The sequence below is a fragment of the Prionailurus bengalensis genome, chromosome B4, assembly GCF_016509475.1.
Source record: "Prionailurus bengalensis isolate Pbe53 chromosome B4, Fcat_Pben_1.1_paternal_pri, whole genome shotgun sequence".
In the NCBI taxonomy this organism is placed as follows: Eukaryota; Metazoa; Chordata; class Mammalia; order Carnivora; family Felidae; genus Prionailurus; species Prionailurus bengalensis.
Window position 1 is genome coordinate 64,667,093 of NC_057358.1, and position 20,386 is coordinate 64,687,478.

At 36.9% G+C, this 20,386-nt stretch overlaps 1 protein-coding gene across 4 annotated transcripts in view; it reads left to right on the top strand.

The window, feature by feature from the left end:
- Positions 1-13,297, top strand: part of FGD4 (FYVE, RhoGEF and PH domain containing 4) — a 217,719-nt gene extending 204,422 nt beyond the window's left edge. For all 4 annotated transcript variants that reach the window (XM_043562945.1, XM_043562946.1, XM_043562947.1 and 1 more), the window contains 2 exons: positions 6,345-6,485; positions 7,666-13,297. In XM_043562945.1, coding sequence (XP_043418880.1) covers positions 6,345-6,485; positions 7,666-7,923 — 399 coding nt within the window. In that variant the 3' untranslated portion in view covers positions 7,924-13,297. The remainder of the gene's footprint in view (positions 1-6,344; positions 6,486-7,665) is intronic.
- Positions 13,298-20,386: the final 7,089 nt, after the last annotated feature.

The window sequence follows — 20,386 nt, forward strand, 5'->3', positions numbered from 1 at the left end:
TGACTAAGCCACCCACGTGCCCCTCCACTGTATTTTTTAATAGGAAAGTGTTTACCTGGTAATTTTATCATATTGGCTTCAAAAGCCACTGTCTGAAATTATTAAAATTCATATTAAATTATTACTTTATTACCTGAAAATGTCTTCCAGCTTATTGTATTAAAAACATCATTTAGCAGCCAGTGACAGTAATCTGGTAACTGCTTTGAAATATTATTAAAATATCTAGCAAGTGAATGTGACTCATATTTCTAGAATAGTCAGAACCTCCCAAGCCTGGGCACTATGATGCAGCTTGTACCTGAAATGAGTTTCACACTCAAAGATACTAACATAAGGAATAAATTATATAATAAGGCCTTTGTAGCAGAAATTTCAAGGTAGCCTTGAAAGTCTGTGAAGAATAGGCTCATGACCATAATTCTATGTATCTAAAGTCATAGACATACATAGTTTACTAAGAATTTCCATGCTTTATTAGGGGTCAGTGACAGCTGGGGCACCTGGGTGGCTCCGTCAGTTAAGCATCTGACTTCAGCTCAGGTCATGATCTCACGGCTGTGAGTTAGAGCCCCACATTGGGCTCTGTGCTGACAGCTCAGAGCCTGGAGCCTGCTTTGGATTCTATGTCTCCCTCTCTCTCTGTCCATCTCCTGCTCATGTTCTCTCTCAAAAATAAGTAAACATTTTAAGAATATTTAAAAAAAAAAATCAATGACTGTTTATTGAGCATCTATACAGTATAAGCATACAAGGGTCGTTTCTGTTAAGTGAAAAAGAATCATAAACTTCAGAGTCCATTTAAGGCTGAAAAGCTAAAAGTTTAACTCTGAATTCTTCTAGGGTATATGTGTTGCTTGTAGGCAGACCTAAATGGGGCTTTCCCTGGCAAGGAGGTGGAAAGACATGTTTCACTGGCTCCCAAGAACACAGCCTTAAGACTTTTAAACACAGCAGTTGGCATAATATAATGAGTCCAATGATTTGTTTTAAGGGATGGGTTTCAGGTTGTATCTCTGAATTAAAAATCTCTAGGTAGTTTTCTTGAAAAACCTATATTTATTTAATCAAATAAATATATTATGTGAGGCCTATAAGTAGAAGATAAGTATGTATATGTGCATGTACACACACATACATGCATTTTGAAACTTGCTTCTTGCCAACTAGTGTGATATGTGCCTTAGACCGAGAGTCAACACACTTTTCCTGTAAAGGGTCAGAGAAACTATTTTAGTCTTTGCAGGCCAAGAGGAAAACCTGAAAACATTACTTCTATAATAAGAAAGAAAACACATTTTCACAAATTTTTACTGACAGAATTCAAAATACAATTAATAATGTAGTATAGTTTTTTATCATAGAGCAATAAGATTGGAATTCTTTGTAGGTAGGGGAGATAACATTTCATTTCATTGGAGTCCAAAGTTAGTGTTCCCTGTCATCAGATTGATTTTAAATTTTATCTATAAAAGTCAAAAAAATCTAAACAAATTCTTAGCTCTTAGGCCATACAAAAACAGGTGGTGGGCTGGTGGGCCATAGTTTGCCTGCCAGTGCTCCTTAAGGTATCTATGATGAAGGGCCAGTTTTATTTCCAAGCCACACAACTCAATATTTTTGTAAAATATGCAATCATGTTGCTTGCATGTCATCACAAAGTCAAATTGCTTTAAAAGTTTCTAAGTGCTTATTCCTACTTTCTGTGCTTTGTCTGGAATGGGTAACAGAGCAGTTTGTGAACCAGCACTGTTCAGTGGATGGCACCGAGTAGTGCTACCCTAAAGATTTGAGCAATTGAAAATAGAAGCAAACCACTTGCTTCCCATAATGTGTATAATAAAATCTATTTAGTCAATGATTTTGTTCCCTTTTTAGCCAGTGATATATATATCAAGGGACAAAGCAGAAAACTATAAATGGGTCTTCAAAGAGTTGTTGCAATTTTAGAACCTTTTTTTTTTAATTTACATCCAAATTAGTTACCATATTGTGCAATAATGATTTCAGGAATAGATTCCTTAATGCCCCTTACCCATTTAGCCCATCCCCCCTCCCATAATCCCTCTAGCAACCCTCTGTCTCTTACATTTTGTCCCCCTCCCTGTTTTTATATTATTTTTGCTTCTCTTCCCTTATGTTCATCTGTTCTGTGTCTTAAAGTCCTCATATGAGTGAAGTCATATGATATTAGTCTTACTCCGACTAATTTCGTTTAGGATAATACCCTCCAGTTCCATCCACATACTTGCAAATGGCAAGATTTCATTCTTTTTGATTGCTGAGTAATACTCCATTGTGTATATATACCACATCTTCTTTATACATTCATCCATCCATGGACATTGGGCTCTTTCCATACCTTGGCTATTGTTGATAGTGCTGCTATAAACATGAGGGTGCATGTGTCCCTTCGAAACAGCATACCTGTATCCCTTGGATAAATGCCTAGCAGTGCAATTGCTGGGTCGTAGGGTAGTTCTATTTTAATTTTCTGAGGAACCTCCATATTGTTTTCCAGAGTGGCTGCACCAGTTTGCATTCCCACCAGCAGTGCAAAAGAGATCCTTTTTCTCTGCATCCTCACCAACATGTGTTGTTGCCTGAGTTTTTAATGTTAGCCATTCTGACAGGTGAAAAGTGGTATCTCATTCTGTTTTTGATTTGTATTTCCCTGATGATGAGTGATGTTGAGCATTTTTTCATGTGTCGGTTGGCCATCTGGATGTCTTCTTTGGAGAAGTGTCTAATCATGTCTTTTGCCCATTTCTTCACTGGATTATTTGTTTTTTGGGTGTTGAGTTGGATAAGTTCTTTATAGATTATGGATACTAACCCTTTATCTGATATGTCGTTTGCAAATACCTTCTCCCATTCCATCGGTTGTCTTTTAGTTTTGCTGATTGTTTCCTCTGCTGTCAGAAGTTTTTTATTTTGATGAGGTCCTAGTAGTTCATTTTTGCTTTTGTTTCCCTTGCCTCTGGAGACGTGTTGAATAAGAAGTTGCTGCGGCCAAGATCAAAGAGGTTTTTGCCTGCTTTCTCCTCAAGGATTTTGATGGCTTCCTGTCTTACATTTAGGTGTTTCATCCATTTTGAGTTTATTTTTGTGAATGGTGTGAGAAAGTGGTCCAGGTGGTGTAAGAAAGTGGTCCAGGTTCATTCTTCTGCATGTCGCCGTCCAGTTTTCCCAGCACTACTTGCTGAAGAGACTGTCTTTATTCCATTGGATATTCTTTCCTGCTTTGTCAAAGATTAGTTGGCCATACATTTGTGGGTCCATTTCTGGGTTCTCTATTCTGTTCCATTGATCTGAGTGTCTGTTCTTGTGCCAATACCATACTGTCTTGATGGTTACAGCTTTGTAGTATAGCTTGAAGTCCGGGATTGTGATGCCTCCTGCTTTGGTTTTCTTTTTCAAGATCACTTTGGCTCTTTGGGGTCTTTTCTGGTTCCATACAAGTTTTAGGATTATTTGTTCTAGCTCTGTGAAGAATGCTGGTGTTATTTTGTGTTGAATACATAGATTGCTTTGGGTAGTATTGACATTTTAACAATATTTGTTCTTCCTATCCAGGAGCATGGAATCTTTTTCCATTTTTTTGTGTCTTCTTCAATTTCTTTCATCAGCTTTCCATAGTTTTCAGTGTATAGATTTTTCACCTCTTTGGTTAGATTTATTCCTATGTATTTTATGGGTTTTGGTGCAATTGTAAATGGGATCGATTCCTTGATTTCTCTTTCTGTTGCTTCATTGTTGGTGTATAGGAATGCAACTGATTTCTGTGCGTTGACTTTATATCCTGCCACTTTGCAGTTTTTTGGTGGAATCTTTTTGGTTTTCTATATGGAGTATCCTATCTTCTGTGAAAAGTGAAAGTTTGACCTCTTTCTGGCCGATTTGGATGCCTTTATTTCTTCGTGTTGTCTGATTGCAGAGGCTAAGACTTCCAAGCCTATGTTGAATAACAGTGGTGAGAGTGGACATCCCTGTCTTGTTCCTGACCTTAGGGGGAAAGCTGTCAGTTTTTCCCCATTGAGGATGATATTAGCATTGGGTCTTTCATATATGGTTTTTATGATCTTGAGGTATGATCCTTCTATCCCTACTTTCTTGAGGGTTTTTAGCAAGAAAGGATGCTGTGTTTTGTCAGATGCTTTCTCTGCATCTATTGAGAGGATCATATGGTTCTTGTCCTTTCTTTTATTGATGTGATGAATCACGTTGATTGTTTTGTAGATATTGAACCAGCCATGCATCCCAGGAATAAATCCCATTTGGTCGTAGTGAATAATTCTTTTAATGTATTGTTGAATCTGGTTGACTAATATCTTGTTGAAGATTTTTACATCCATGTTCATCAGGGTAATTGGTCTATAGTTGTCCTTTTTAGTGGGGTCTCTGTCTGGTTTTGGAATCAAGGTAACGCTGGCTTCATAGAAAGAGTTTGGAAGTTTTCCTTCCATTTCTAATTTTTGGAACAGCTTCAAGAGAACAGGTGTTAACTCTTCCTTAAATGTTTGGTAGAATTCCCCTGGAAAGCCATCTGGCCCTGAACTCTTGGTTTTTGGGAGATTTTTGATTACTAATTCGATTTCCTACTGGTTATGGGTCTGTTCAAATTTTCTATTTCTTCCTGTTTCAATTTAGGTAGTGTATATGTTTCTAGGAATTTGTCCATTTCTTCCAGATTGCCCATTTTATTGGCATATAATTGCTCATAATATATTCTCTTATTATTCTTTGTATTTCTGCTGTATTGGTTGTGATCTCTCCTCTTTTATTCTTGATTTTATTTATTTGGGTCCTTTCCTTTTTCTTTTTTGATCAAAGTGGCTAGTGGTTTATCAATTTTGTTAATTCTTTCAAAGAACCAGCTTCTGGTTTCATTGATCTGTTCTGTTTTTTTGGTTTCGATAGCATTAATTTCCGCTCTAATCTTTATTATTTCCTGTCTTCTGCTAGTTTTGGGTTTTATTTGCTGTTCTTTTTCCAGCTCTTTAAGGCGTAATGTTAGGTTGTGTATCTGAGATCTTTCTTCCTTCTTTAGGAAGGCTTGGATTGCTATATACTTTCCTCTTATGATTGCCTTTCCTGCGTCTCAGAGGTTTTGGGTTGTGGTGTTATCATTTTCATTGGCTTCCATGAACTTTTTAATTTCTTCTTTAACTTCTTGATTAGCCCATCCATTCTTTAGTAGGATGTCCTTTAGTCTCCAAGTATTTGTTACCTTTCCAAATTTTTCTTGTGGTTGATTTCGACTTTCATAGCATTGTGGTCTGAATATATGCATGGTAATGATCTCGATCTTTTTGTACTTGTTGAGGGCTACAATTTTAAAAACTTTTAAATTATCTCGGGTTCCAGGATTCTGATTGCTGGTCAGTATTTACCTTTTTGCTATCGCGTTATTATATCATTGATGCTGGTATAGCATTGTGGTTAAAAGTTCAGGCTTGGGGCACCTGGGTGGCTCAGTCGGTTAAGTGTCCGACTTCGACTCAGGTCACGATCTGGCAGTCTGTGAGTTCGAGCCCCACATCGGGCTCTGGGCTGATGGCTCAGAGCCTGGAGCCTGCTTCCCATTCTGTGTCTCCCCGTCTCTCTCTGCCCCTCCCCCGTTCATGCTCTCTCTCTCTGTCTCAAAAATAAATAAACATTAAAAAAAAAATTTAAAAATAAAAAAAAAAGTTCGGTCTCTGGGGGGCACCTCTGTGGCTCATTCGGTTTAGTGTCCAACTTTGGCACAGGTCATGATCTCACGGTTTGTGAGTTCGAGCCCCACGTTGGTTTCTGTGCTGACAGCTCAGAGCCTGGAGCCTGCTTTGGTTGGATTCTGTGTCTCCCTCTCTGTCTGTCCCTTCTCCCGCTCATGCTCTGTCTCTCTCCAATAAACATTTAAAAAAATTAATTTAAAAAAAAAAAAAAAAAGCTCAGGCTCTGGATCCAGATCCAAATTCTAGCATGCCAATTCCTAATGTGTGACCTGGGGAAAGTAATTTCTTCTCTGAACCTCAGAGAGAATGCAGATGATATCTTCTTAGGGTTGGTGAAGATTAAATGAAGTAGTGAACTGAGAGAAGTGCTTGCATAGCAAGCATTCAATAACTGTTTAACTTTATTTAAATTTGAGGCCTGGTAATACTTAAATATTTTCCCTTGGTCATAAAAGATCTAGATAAGTATTTAAATAATAATTGGGGGTGAGCCCTTTTTGGACATCCCTGAGAGACATTTTATATGAATATATTGTACTTTATGAATGTTCCAATAAGGTGAATTACTCTCTACCCGGTTCATTTTGTGTTCTCTTTCTCTCACTCTCCTTCCACTGTATTTTTTAGATTGAATCAGCAGAAGTGTCTGGAAACAGCGTAGTGTGCAGCTTTCTTCAGTATATGGAAAAGTCAAAACCTTGGCAAAAAGCTTGGTGTGTGATCCCCAAACAAGACCCTCTTGTGCTGTACATGTACGGTGCCCCCCAGGTATGTAAACTGCATTTTTCTGAGGGGATGGAGGTCCTGGGGTACAAAGGGAGGTGAATAGACACTGAAATCAAAATCTTTCCATTACTGTCCTCTATAGAACAAGAGAGTTCAGCCACTTGCATTGTCTTTCATTACAATTGAAAAATAGTAACTAAAATTCAAGTTTATTTAAACTGATTTTTAAAGTTTTTAGGCTGCTTTTTAAAATATAGCCCATAATTTCTTCCCCTTGTGCCTCATTTGTCTCCTCCCTTCTTCTCATTCCTCTCCAGTGGTTTGAGAAAGGGTGAGTTGGATTAGGAGGGGGCATGAGAGAAGGGGTGAAGCAGAGGGAGAAGCAAGGAGGAGAAGGAGCCTTTATAATGCCAGGAAATGATTATGATAAGTTGGGTTTTTTTTCCTGAAGGATGGATACCTGAAAAAGAAAAGAATATGAGAGGAAGGGGAATTTAAATCAACCTTGGATTAACATTATCCAGTAGTAAGTTTTTGAGAACCATGTGTGCATAGATGTGAGCTAAATCTATGGGAACAACAGACATGCAGGCTGAGCTTCTCACCAGAGCAACCCCAGACACTGTGGCTTGTGTTGTGCTTGAAAAACACCTGCATTCACCTGGAAATATATAAAATCTTCAACGCATCTGTTGTATTTTACCCTATGTCTGCATTAAGAGCTAGGAAAACCTTATTTTAGAAATAGACTACAAATACCAAGGTATATATTGTCTTCTGTTTCATTGTTTTTCCCATAACTTTTTTTGTCCATAAATACATTGATGCCTGAATAAATGGATCACCAAATAAAGCTGCGTTTGGTAATGAAATCATCATTAACATTTGGGGCTTTTATACGATACCTTATTTTTTTCCCTTTTTCATCTGAATGAAGAGTTGAATGGACTCCTTCACAGAGAGAGGGTGTAGGATCAGTGAATCGTAGCTGATTTAGGTATCAGCTCTCATTCATTAATTCATTCAGCCAGCATTATCAGTGGCCTCACGTGCAGGCAGTATGCTAAGTCCTGGATGCCCATCTCTGTCCACGGAGAGCTCACAGGGCGCATCTGTGTAGAACAGTGGTAGGAAAAGAGGTTTAGTGGGAGCCAGGTCACACAGGCCCATGCACAGCAAGCTAGTACATCTCACGCTCCTATGTACCATGTTTTTTCCTTAGGATGTCCGAGCCCAGGCCACCATTCCACTCCTGGGTTACGTTGTGGACGATATGCCAAGGAGTGCAGACCTGCCACACAGTTTCAAACTGACCCAGTCCAAGTCTGTGCACAGCTTTGCCGCAGACAGTGAGGAACTGAAACAGAAGTGGCTGAAAATCATCTTTTTAGCTGTCACAGGTGAGACACCAGATGGTCCCAACAAGCATCCAACCACCTTGGATGATCATCCTGAACCTAAGAAAAAATCAGAATGCTGAACTTCAGGACCATCCACAGTGTGGAGGTCCTAAGATTTACAGCTCAAGACATTCCCAGCCCTCCTCATTCATCTCTTAGCACTTTATGTTGAAAAATATAGGCTCTTAGATGCATCTTTTGGGGAAGTACTTTCCTATGTTTCTGTATTCATAGTGAAACTAATGTGCAGAGCCATTCTACCGGTAAAAGTTTGAAATAATGTGAAAATGGAACATTTTTTAATGAGCTATTCCTTGCATATGTACTTTTGTCTTGAAGAAAATGTTATCAGTGGGTTCTATCACTATCAGGTTAGAATAGGCCACCTCCATTTAAGGTCCTGTAATGTCTTCTCCTTCACAGGTAGGACTTGTAACCGTTTGAAAGATATACCTCCATGTTGCCAAAATAGATCCGTGGTAAAAATAAATAAATAAATAAATAAATACATACATACATACATACATACATACATACAGGGACAGTTTAGGCTATTGTATTAACTTATTTAATTTAGTTTATAAAGCTCAAGCTGCATAAATGATGTATGTTCTTTTAAAACAACAAGGACAAATTGTTGGTGTTCAAACTTTCAACTTATTAAGAAAAGATAATACTTGTTTTTGTAGAAATACTCCTAAGAATAAAATATCTCAAGTATATAGCAATTATGTGTATATAGTATTAAATATGAATATAATTATATTATACATGCTTTTCTCTTCAGCTTTAGGTTCATATTTGTCTCTAATTTATTTTTTAAATGTAAAGCATGTTTTATCTTGCAATTGAACAGTGTTCTAAACTTTAAGAAATGTTTTTGGTGATTTATGTTTAACTGATTGACATCTTAAGGTATTGATATTTTTATAATAAGAAAAAGCAGTAATTTATTTGGCATGGGATATATTAGTTCCAACAGTATTTTTAAAGTACTATTTTTTCGTTCTGTGCCTATTTAAAACAGTGCCTCTCTTTGAAGGTGCTAATAATACCTATTGAAATATATGATGAGGGTGTAATTAATGCTTCAGTCTTGATTATTCTGAGATAAAGTGCACTTTGGTCACTGGGATGGTCAAAGTCACACAGGTTATTTTATCTTTCACAATCTTGCAATTGTTGCAGCAGTTAATATCAGCATGTGCACAAATTTTCACAGAAACCTAAACTGTACAAGATACCTGACTCTATACAGAACTGGGACATAGGGAAACTACATTGATTGTAATGTTTTTCTTTTCCATAAGACTGTTAAAGTATGGTCAAATGCAGCCTATATAACTAACACTTCAGATAACTGTGTGGGCCTATTCCTTTGTCCGATGGGGAACAAAATTCACACGTGATCACCTGTGTTTGAGGTGCAGGGAGATAGATATTAGAGGAAGTTTATGCTCAACTCTTTTAACCACCTCAGTGAGGAAGAGGAGGGAGAAACACAATAATGAAAAGCAATATTTTAATGGCAAGTTCGGAGGAGGTACAAGATGATTGAAGAGAGTCTGAGCACTTTTTCTCATCTTCTCGAGAATTTTTAATAGTCCAAACATGATTTCTTGTACAAAGGCTACTCTTCACCATACTGTGGTTGTGACTAAAATCTCACATTAGTTTGACTATTTAACTTAATCTTTTTCTCAAATTAGTATTTTTCCCCCCATGTAGCCTGTTATACCCCAAACATTATCATGTTTAAATGCCTAAGTCAGCTAGAAATCCACAAGAATGACCCCACTATCTTGGCCTTTGAGGATGACACCTTAAATGTAGAATAGATTCACTCAGAATTTGAGACTGCCACACATTTATTCAGGCCTGCTGTTTTAAGAAATATTTAAAGTATCTTTTTTCCCCACTCCAAAAAAGAAGGTAAACTGATTATGGCGTACACAGTTAGGTTACCTTCCTCTATAAAAAAGGAAAGTCAGCCACGATCATTAACATTAAATCAAATATTTGGAGTCAGAAAGAGATAAAGGTAGCTTCTTAGGCCCTATCAAATAAGGGACAGACTCAAAGAAATGTTACATTACTTCTCTTTTCTAGCTGCCAACCTTGGGGTGGGTATGTATGTACAACATATGTGTTCAGGGTGGCTTTTGAGAAGGTTACACTATAGCTATAGATGATGTGTTGGTGTTCTTAATCTCAAGAAAAGAGAAGCAATAAAAATGCAGAATGATTATCAGTAAAACATGACTTTCGTAAATGTGGACAGAGCAATGGAAACATAAGGGCCAGTTAGAAGATTTATGGGCCAAGTTAGTTTTGAAAACTCTTTTAAACAGCAAGCAGACTACACTTTCCCTACCGTAAGTTCTTCTCCTGGGAAATCGAGTGATACGAACACACTCAAGTTTTGGCTGAGTAAATATCAATGTCATTTAATTTAGGTTATTGAGAGAACACTCCTGTAAAAAGAATATCATCATGCTCTTAACATTATCTTTAATTTTAAAAAATCAGAAATATTCGTACTAGAAGAGAATTTCTGATTATTCAGTCACCGTCTTCATGTTTCACCCCGTGTTCTTTAGACAAGCACAAAGAGAAGCACTGAAGCAGCCTTACCTGTTTCTCTTAAAGAATCACTAATGCTTTTACTTGGAGAAAGGCAAGGGCATGCTCTTAGGCATTTAGTAAACACTCAACTAAACTAAAAGACTTCAAAGTGTGATTGGTTTCAAGAACCATCTCCATCTTGGTTTTTGACACCCCTGAGCAGCCATGACAAATTGAACATAAAAAAACAATTAATTGCCCTCCTATTAAAACCAACATCCCATATAGGCTTTATTCTTTATCTTCCCTAATTTGGTGCTTTCCAAGCCATCTTTAAAGTGCCCTTCCTCCAAACCTAAAAAGTACTTCTTCGATAAAAACTGCTACTCACCACAAACATTCCAGTTTTTTTAACTTAAATTTCGCTTTTATTGAAAGTCTCCCATTTGGTATATTAAGTACAAAATGTAGTACAGACTTCTCTCCAGATTGTAAGTGGGACTCGGTAATGAAAAATGCCACCAGCCACTTTCGTAATAATGGCATCTACTATGCCATCATGTATGCAAGCAATAAAATTCTTCAGGGTATGTTTTTATACTGAAATTTTAATACGAATGCCTCTAGCCACAAGGAGATAGAGAATTAACTTCTAGAAATGATACTATAACTTCTAGGGAAGAGAAGGGGAGGGCATTATTCCTTGGATTCAAGTAACTGTCAAGGGCATCTTTACTTTTGCAAAGTGAAAGAATTAAGCACATCTGCACTACGTCATCAAGCTCCTTTCATTTTCCGTGAAGTTTAACATAACATGCAGGTTGGCGTACTTACCTTCACCAGGTGACCTACCCCAATTAAAAACAAATACTCCAACCTAAATAAGTACTAAACTTTTTACAAAAACCTTTTAAATATACCCTGTCCCATACATAGATACACATTTGGATTTTTTAAAAGAGTACTTGTAGTAGTCATGAGTATATAAAGAAAACGACAAGCTTCATAGTGCTGCAGGGTTGCTAAAGACTCATTGATGCCTTTAAAAACCGTATATCAAAAATACTTCTGTGAGTTCACAGTTATGTTTTACTTTCTCTCGTCAACTTTATGGAAACAGGGTGGTTGTTTTCCCTTCAAATTTTCGATCCCACTTCTGATTATATTTAAAGCCTTAAGTTCTTATGCTGAGAATATTGTCTGTGATAACTCTAATTATTATCTTTCTGGACTAGATATGTCCAGAGGAAAGGGCACCAACAGGAGCAAATAAACTTCTAAGGAACAAAGGTCTTATTTTTTTTGCAGGTATCCTCGCTATATTGCAGAATAGAAGATTAAAATTTCTTACATCACATGATATTCGTGTTAGCGGGTCTAAGATTAAGCACATGGTATTAATAAGCTAAAATTAACTCAAAAGGCAAGAATGTCTTAATGTTTTCATTCTTCAATTTTGTATTCTTCAAGAATGTATTAATATAAAAACTGTGGCTAACCAGTTCTTATTCTATAGAACTGTATTGACACCTGTAGTGGATCGTGTTACTTCTTCATTCTCATCCAATTTTAGTAGAATCAAATTGCTTTTTATTTTCATATTACTACCTACTATAGATTCTTCAGATTTAGAAAATATGAGTCTGATATATAAAGACCACTAGATCTACTTTTAAAACCCTTTCTGTGAATTTATGCATATATGTATATATGTAAAAACACTGTTGATTTCCAATTCTGTTTTTCCATAGGAATGAAATTTTTATAGAAATTGTTCTCTTCACTTAAATATCTTAACATGAATTATTTACATGGGTTTTTAATACAATTCATTCTTCTGTATGCCCCGTAATCATGTTCTCATGAGCAGATAACTTTGCTTTCTTTACTGATACAGTAAAGAGGAATAAAAAATTAGGAACTGAAATAAGCAAGAGTGAACAGAGAGGTGGACAGAAAGAGACTGCTGATCTCCTGATCAGAGCAGTGTATGTTAAGACAAGAGAAAAATACTTTAAGTGAAGTAGGGATATGAACTATAAAGTAGAAGTCTTTGTAATAGCATACTGATGGGATCTGTTGCCCCAGGTCTTTCTCTATTACTTACCTTTTTCTTTAGGCTTAAAAGACTTTCATCCTATTGTGCCATTTTCTGCACTGTTTTATGAGGTAAAAAATTCCTCTAAAGTCAATCATGGTTTTCTACTTTTTGGACTGAGCGCTTGGCAGAACTAGCACATGGCTTCTACAAGATAGTTTTTAACTCATTGGAGTCACTGAGGGTTACATGATGGTATCCTTCTTCCTAAAATTTGTTATGGTAGATTTAGTGAGAGAGTAAATCAAGAAATCTCATTGTAGCATATTTTAATAAGTAAATACCAAATACATAGAGTGATATATACACAGGTTTGGAAAGAAACACAGTAGTCTGTGGGGACCATTATGATAACAGAATTGTATTATATATTACATATTATGTGGATCTTGGAATGTATCGCTTTGGGGGAGGGGTCTCCATTCATTAGCAATCATATCTGTATATAAAACTTTTTTTTTTAACCAAACTAGCATTTTATTTTGTGAGTGACAATTGACTGATATTTTTGAGTAAGTGTTATCTGGGTTTTTGAATTGTTGACTGGTCAGTTTGAAAAGGTATGTTATCAGAATTTTAGAGTTAACTCCAATGTGAAAAAAGCATACACAAAAAGTAATTCTTTTCTAGCTATATGAATGTAAAATATTTGCATATAGTGTATATATTGTGTAACATATGTATATTTGGTCACAAAGGCATAGAATTGGAAACATTGTAAAATTAAGCACTTTAATTCCTATTAAATATTAAGCATTTGTATCTTGTAAATAAATACATCCTTAAATGAATTATAAAGACTTAAATGTTATTGCAGCCAGGATTGGAGATGTTCACAATGATTTTGTTTGTCTCAGAGAAAAGTTACTCCAATAGAGTACCAATGCTGCTTCCTACCTCTCATTCCCTACCAAAACCTATGTAAATCTCTCAAGAATAAGGCTGTCACAGAAGTCCGGGTTCCCCAGGTGTGGAAATAGGGACTTCTCCCTGTGATAACTCCAAGATTACATCTGCAGGAAGCACTACAACAGTGCTGCTCTCCTCTCTGAGAAATGACTGCTCTACTCCATAGTTAATGGTGTTCGCCTAAATTTTCCAGTCATATGTGGGGAAACAGACATGGAAATGGAAGTCAGAGAAACTGTCTTTGAGTTGTAGTCCTGCTATTACGTATTATATGACCTTATACAATTTACCTGAGTCCCAATAATAAAGTCTTATGGTCAGTCCAAGAAATATGAAAAAGGCACTTGCTGACTACAAAGCACTCTACAGGTAAATTGTATTTCGTGGAATGCTTCACTGGGTTTCACCCAGTTACTGGCTTTTGATTTAAAACATAAAACATATCTCAAAAAGGAATGTGTGAACAGTATGATTTCACAGGTAAAGTATCTCTAGAAATCATCCTTTTTAGAAATGTATAGCCTTCGTCAGGCCTTAATGAATTAATTTATTAATTGATACCTAAAAACAATTAGTATCAGGGGCGCCTGGATGGCTCAGTCGGTTGAGCATCCGACTTCAGCTCAGGTCATGATCTCGCCATCCGTGAGTTAGGGCCCCGCATCAGGCTCTGTGCTGACAGCTCAAAGCCTGGAGCCTGTTTTGGATTCTGTGTCTCCCTCTCTCTCTACCCCTCCCCCACTCACGCTCTGTCTCTCCATCTCTGAAAAATGAATAAACCTTAAAAAAAATTAATAAAAACAATTAGCATCAGCTGCAGAATTCCTTAAACTAAAGGTTGTCCTTGGCTCATTGATATGACTTGTTTGAGTTCACCTTATACCAGATTAGAAACATGGTGGAGAAAGCCAGTGTGCGTAACTCAAGGCTTCTCGAATGAATGTACATAAGGAATCACTTGTTAACATGCATATTCTGATTTAACACGTTTGTGATGACACAGTTCCAACAAAGTCTCAGATGATGTTGATGTTCTGCAAAGCATTCTTTGGAGTGGCGGTTTATACTCATACATTAACATAGCGGCTCATACTTAACTGGCTAGAAATACCTGACTTCCATTATTTGTGACTTTAGACACAAACACTTTCTTGAAACGTTGTGGGACTTAGGTGATATTTTAGTAAATTGCCTAGCCCACATGAGGCATTCCGCACATAATATCTTATTTTTAATTGAACTATAAATAATTACTTCCAGGTGTACAATATACTGATTCAACAATTATATATATTACAAAATGTTTGCCATTAGTTACCATCTTATAATATTGACTATATTCTCTCTACTGTACTTCTCATCCCCATGACTTGCTTTTATAACTGGAAGTTTATATTTCTCAAACCCCTTCACAAATTTCTCCCATCTTCCCACCCCTCTGGCATCCACCACATCTCTATGAGATTTTTTTGTTCGTTTGTTTTTTAGATTCCACGTATAAGTGAAATCATACAGTGTTTATATTTCTTTGATTTACTTCACGTATTGCCCTCTAGGTCCATCCCGGTGGCAAGTGACAAGATTTATTCCTTTTTATGGCAGAACAGCAGAACATATTCTATTGTATTTATATGTACCACATCTTTATTGATAGATACTTATGTTCCTTCCATATCTTGGCTATTGTAAATAATGCTGCAGTAAACTAAACATATATCTTTTTAACCAATGTTTTCTTTTTCTTTGGGTAAAGAGCTGAAAGAATTAATTGGGTGGTATGGGATTTTTATTTTTAATTTTTTGAGGAAGCTCCATTCTGTTTTCCAAAGTGGCTGCACCAATTTACATTCCCGCCGCACCAACAGTGCATGAGGGTCCCACTTTCTCCATCGTTGCCAAGAGTTGTTATTTCTTATCTTTTTGATAATAGCCATTCTGACTATACGGTGATACCTCATTGTGGTTTTGATGTGCGTTTTCCTGATGAATAGTGATGTTGAGCATCTTTTCATGTGTCTGTTGGCCATCTGTATGTCTTCTTTGGAGAAACATCTATTCATGTCTTATGCCCATTTTTGTAATTGGACTATTTGTGGCTTTTTGAGCACTTTTGTGGTTCCATACGAATCTGGGGATTATTTGTTCTAGTTCTGTAAAAAACACTGTTGGTATTTTGATAAGGATTGTATTAAATTTATAGATTGCTTTTGGTAGTAAGAAAATTTTAACAGTATCCTTCCAACCTGTGAACATGGTGTATCTTTCTGTTTATTTGTGTTGTCTTCAGTTTCTTTAATCACTATCTTATAGTTGCAGAATATAGGCCTTTCATCTCCTTGGTTAAATTTATTCCTACACATTTTATTCTTTTTGATGCCGCTGTAAATGGGGTTGTCTTTTTTTAATTTATTTATGTTAAATTTTATTTATTTTGAGAGAGAGCACAAGCAGGGGAGGGGCACAGAGAGAGGGGGAGAAAGGGAATACCAAGCAGGCTCTGCACTATCAGTGTGGAACCCAATGCAGGGCTCGAACCCATGAACCATGAGATCATGATCCAAGCCAAAACCAAGAGTGAGACACTCAACACACTGAGTCACTCAGGTGCCCCTTAACTTGATTTATTTTGAGAGAGGGAGAGCAAGAGCAAGCGGGAAGGAGCAGAGAGAGAAAGGGAGAAAGAAAAAGAATCTCAAGCAGGCTCCATGCTCAGCCAGCCTGTAGCCCAATGTAGGGCTCAATCCCATGACCCTGGGATCATGACCTGAGCTGAAATCAAGAGTCAGACACTTGACTGACTAAGCCACCCAGATGCCCCAGTGTTGTTGTTGTTTTTTTCTTAATTTCTCTTCCGTGAGTTTGTTATTCGTGGATAGAAATGCAACAGATTTCTATATGTTGATTTTGCATTCTGCAACTTTACTGAATTCATTTATTTTAGTAGTTTTTTGGTGGAGTCTTCATGGTTTTCTACACATAGTATCATGTCATCTGCAATATAGCAGTTTTACTTTTTTCTTACCAATTTGAATGTGTTTTTTTTTCTTACCTGATTGCTGCAGCTAGGAGTTCCAGTACTATGTTGAATAAAAGTGGTGAAGGGCACCTTGGCGGCTCAGTTGGTTATGCATCTGACTCTTGATTTCAGCTCAGGTCAAGATCTCACGGTTCATGAATTCAAGCCCCGTATCAGGCTCTGCACTAATGGTGCAGAGCCTGCTTGGGATTCTCCTTCACTCCCTCTGTGCCCCTTCCTGCTTATGTTCTCTGTCTCTCAAAATAAATAAATAAACTTCAAAAAAAAAAAACCCCAAAAGAATAAAAGTGGTGAAAGTGGATATCCTTGTCTTGTTCCTGACCTTAGAGGAAAAACTTTCAGCTTTCACCATTTAGTATGCTAGCTATGGGTTTGTCATATATGGTCTTTATTATGTTGAGGTATATTCCTTCTATACTCACTATGTTTTTATCATGAAAGGATGTAGAATTTTGTCAAATGCTTTTTCTGCATCTATTGAGATGATCGTATGATTTTTGTCCTTCAATTTGTTAATTGACTGATTTGTGTATTTTGAGCCATCCTTGCATCCCTGGAATAAATCCCACTTGATCATGAGGAATGATCCTTTTAATGTTTTAATTGTTCAATGCAGTTTGCTAATATTTTGTTGAGGGTATTGGCGTCTGCGTTCATTGGGGATATTGATTTGCAGTGTGTGTGTGTGTGTGTGTGGTGTGTTTCTTTGGTTTTGGTATCAAGATAATGTTGGCCTCATAGAATTTGGAAGCATTCCTTTCTCTTCAATTTGTTTAAATAGTTTAAGAAAGATGGGTATCAGGGCGCCTGGCTGGCTCACTCAGTAGAGCATGTGAATCTCGATCTCAGGGTTGTGAGTTCAAGCCCCATATTGGGCATAGAGATTACTTTAAAAAATTAAAATTAAAAAAGTGTTTTTTTAAAAAAAGGATGGGTATTAACCCATTTTCAAATGTTTGATAGAATTCATCTGTGAAGCCATCTGGTCCTGGGCTTTTGCTTGTTGGGAGCTTTTTGATTACAAGTAATGGAATTGATTTTCTGTTTCTTCCTGATTCAGTCTCGGAAAAATGTATATTCCTAGGATTTTATTCATTTCTTCTAGGTTGTCCAGATTGTTGACATATAATTTTCATAGTGGTCTCTTATAATCCTTTGTATTTCTGTGATGTCCATTGTACTTTCTTCTCTTTCATTTCTGATTTAAGTCTTCTCTCTTTTTTTCTTGATGAATTGGCTAAAGGCTGATCAATTTTTTCTTTTCAAAGTACTAGCTCATTGTTTCATTTTTTTTTTAGTATGTTTCATTTTGCTCCACTTTGATATTTATTTCCTTCCCCTATCTTAGGGCTTTGTTTTTTTTCTAGTTCCTTTAGGTATAAGTTTAGATTCTTTCAGATTTTTCTTTTTTCTTGAGGTAGTCCTGTATTCCCATAAAGTTTCCTCTTAAAACTTTTTGCTGCATCCCAGAGGCTCTGGAGCATTATATTTCCATTTCATTTGTCTCTGGGTGTTTTTTTTATTTCTCTTTGGTTTCTGCATTGACCCATTGGTTGTTTAGTAGCATGCTGTTTAGCCTCCACATGTTTCTGTTTTTTCCAGTTTTTTTTTTCTTGTAATTGATTTCTAGTTGCATAACATTGTGGTCAGAAAAGATGCTTCATCTGATTTGAATCTTGAATTTATTGAGACTTGTACCCTAACATATGATCTATCCTGGAAAATGTTCCATGTGCACTTGAATGTGTAAGGATGCCTGGGTTGCTCAGTCGGTTAAGCATCCAGCTCTTGATTTTGGCTCATGCCATGACTTCACGGTTCTTGGGTTCAAGCCATGCATCAGGCTCTGCACTGACAGCATGGACCCTACTTGGGATTTCCTTTCCCTTTCTGTTTGCCCCTCCCCACCCCCTTGCATGCACATGCGCATGTTCTCACTCTCAAATATAAATAAACTTAAAAAAGAATGTGTATTCTGCTGTTTGGGGATGGAATGTTCTGTATATATCTGTTAAGTCCACATGGTCTAATGTGTTCAAAGACAACTGTTTCCTTATTGAATTTCTGGCTGACTGATCTATCCATTGAGGTAAATGCGGTGTTGAAGTTCCCTGACAGTATTATTGTCAATTTCTCCCTTTAGGTCTGTTAATAATTATATGTTTAGGTGCTCCTATGTTTAGATATTTAATGCATGGATATTTACAATTGTTATATACACTTGCTAAATTGATCCCTTTATCATTAGGTAAAACCCACCTTTTGTCTCTTGTTACAGAATTTGTTTAAAGTCTGTTTTGTCAAAAATTGAGTATTGCTACCTCAGGCTTTTTTTCCCTGTTGCATGGAGAATCTTTTTCCATCCCTTCACTTTCAGTTTGTGTGTGTCCTTAGGTCTGACGTGAGCCTCTTGTAGGCAGTGTATAGATGGGTCTTGGTTTTTTATCCATTAGCTCACCGTATGTCTTTTGTTTGAAGCATATAGTCCATTTACATTTAAAGTAATTATTGATCGATACGTACTTATTGCCATTTTGTTCGTTGTTTTCTGGTTGTTTTTGCAGTTCTTTGTTTCTCCTGTTCTCCTCCTTTGTGGTTTGATGACTTCATTGTTATGCTTAGATTCCTTTCTGTTTGTTTTTTGGGTATCTATTACAGGTTTTGGTTCATGTTACAATCAGGTTCATATATAACATCCTATACATGTAGCAGTTTATATTACATTGATGGTTGCTTAAGTTCATACACATTCTAAATGTGCTACCTATCTGTGCTGCATCCACATGTCATGTATCTGTCCTATATGACATCTTTTTTATTTTGAGTATCACTTTACTATTTTTCATAGATACTGATTTTGCTTTTGTCTTTTAACATTCATATGACTTCAAAAATGATTGATCTACTATCTTTATGTGTACTTTTTAGCAGTGAAATTTTTTCTTTTTGTAAATATTTTCTAGTTATGGCTTTTTCTACTTAAAGAAGTCCCTTTAGGGGCGCCTGGGTGGCGCAGTTGGTTAAGCGTCCGACTTCAACCAGGTCACGATCTCGCGGTCCGGGAGTTCGAGCCCCGCGTCGGGCTCTGGGCTGATGGCTCGGAGCCTGGAGCCTGTTTCCGATTCTGTGTCTCCCTCTCTCTCTGCCCCTCCCCCGTTCATGCTCTGTCTCTCTCTGTCCCAAAAATAAAATAAAACGTTGAAGAAAAAAAATTAAAAAAAAAAAAAAAGAAGTCCCTTTAACATTTCTTGTAAGGTTTAGTGGTGATGAATTTTTGTTTGGGAAGCCTTTCCTCCTTCTCTTGTGAATAATAACTTTGCTTGGTAGAATATTCTTGTTTGTAAGGGTTGTAAGTATAATACTAGTTTCAGGTGTACAAAATCGTGATTCAACACTTTCATACAAGTGCAGTCTGTAATCCCCATCACCTATTTAACCCATCCTCCTATCCACCTCTCCTCTAGTAACCATCAGTTTTGTTCTCTATAGTTAAGAATCTGTTGGGGAGACTAACTGGCTCAGTTGATAGAGTATGTGACTATTGATCTCAGGGTTGTAAGTTCAAGCCCCACTTGGACATGGAGCGTACGTTAAAAAAAAAAAAAAGTCTGTTTCTTGGTTTGTCTCTCTTTTTCTCCCCCTTTGCTCATTTTTAAATGCATTAGAGAGGGTGGGGGAGGGGGTTAAAGAGACAGCGGGGGAGAGAATCCCAAGCAGGCTCCTCCCCGTCAGTATAGAGCCTGACTCGGGACTTGATCTCACAAACCATGAGATCATGACCTGAGCCAAAATCAAGAGTCAGATGCTTGACTGACTAAGCTACCCAGGCACCACTTATTTTTTTGTTTCTTAAATTCCACAAGTGAGTGAAATCATATGCTATTTGTCATTCTCTGACTTATTTTACTTAGCATATTACTTCTTAGCTCCATCC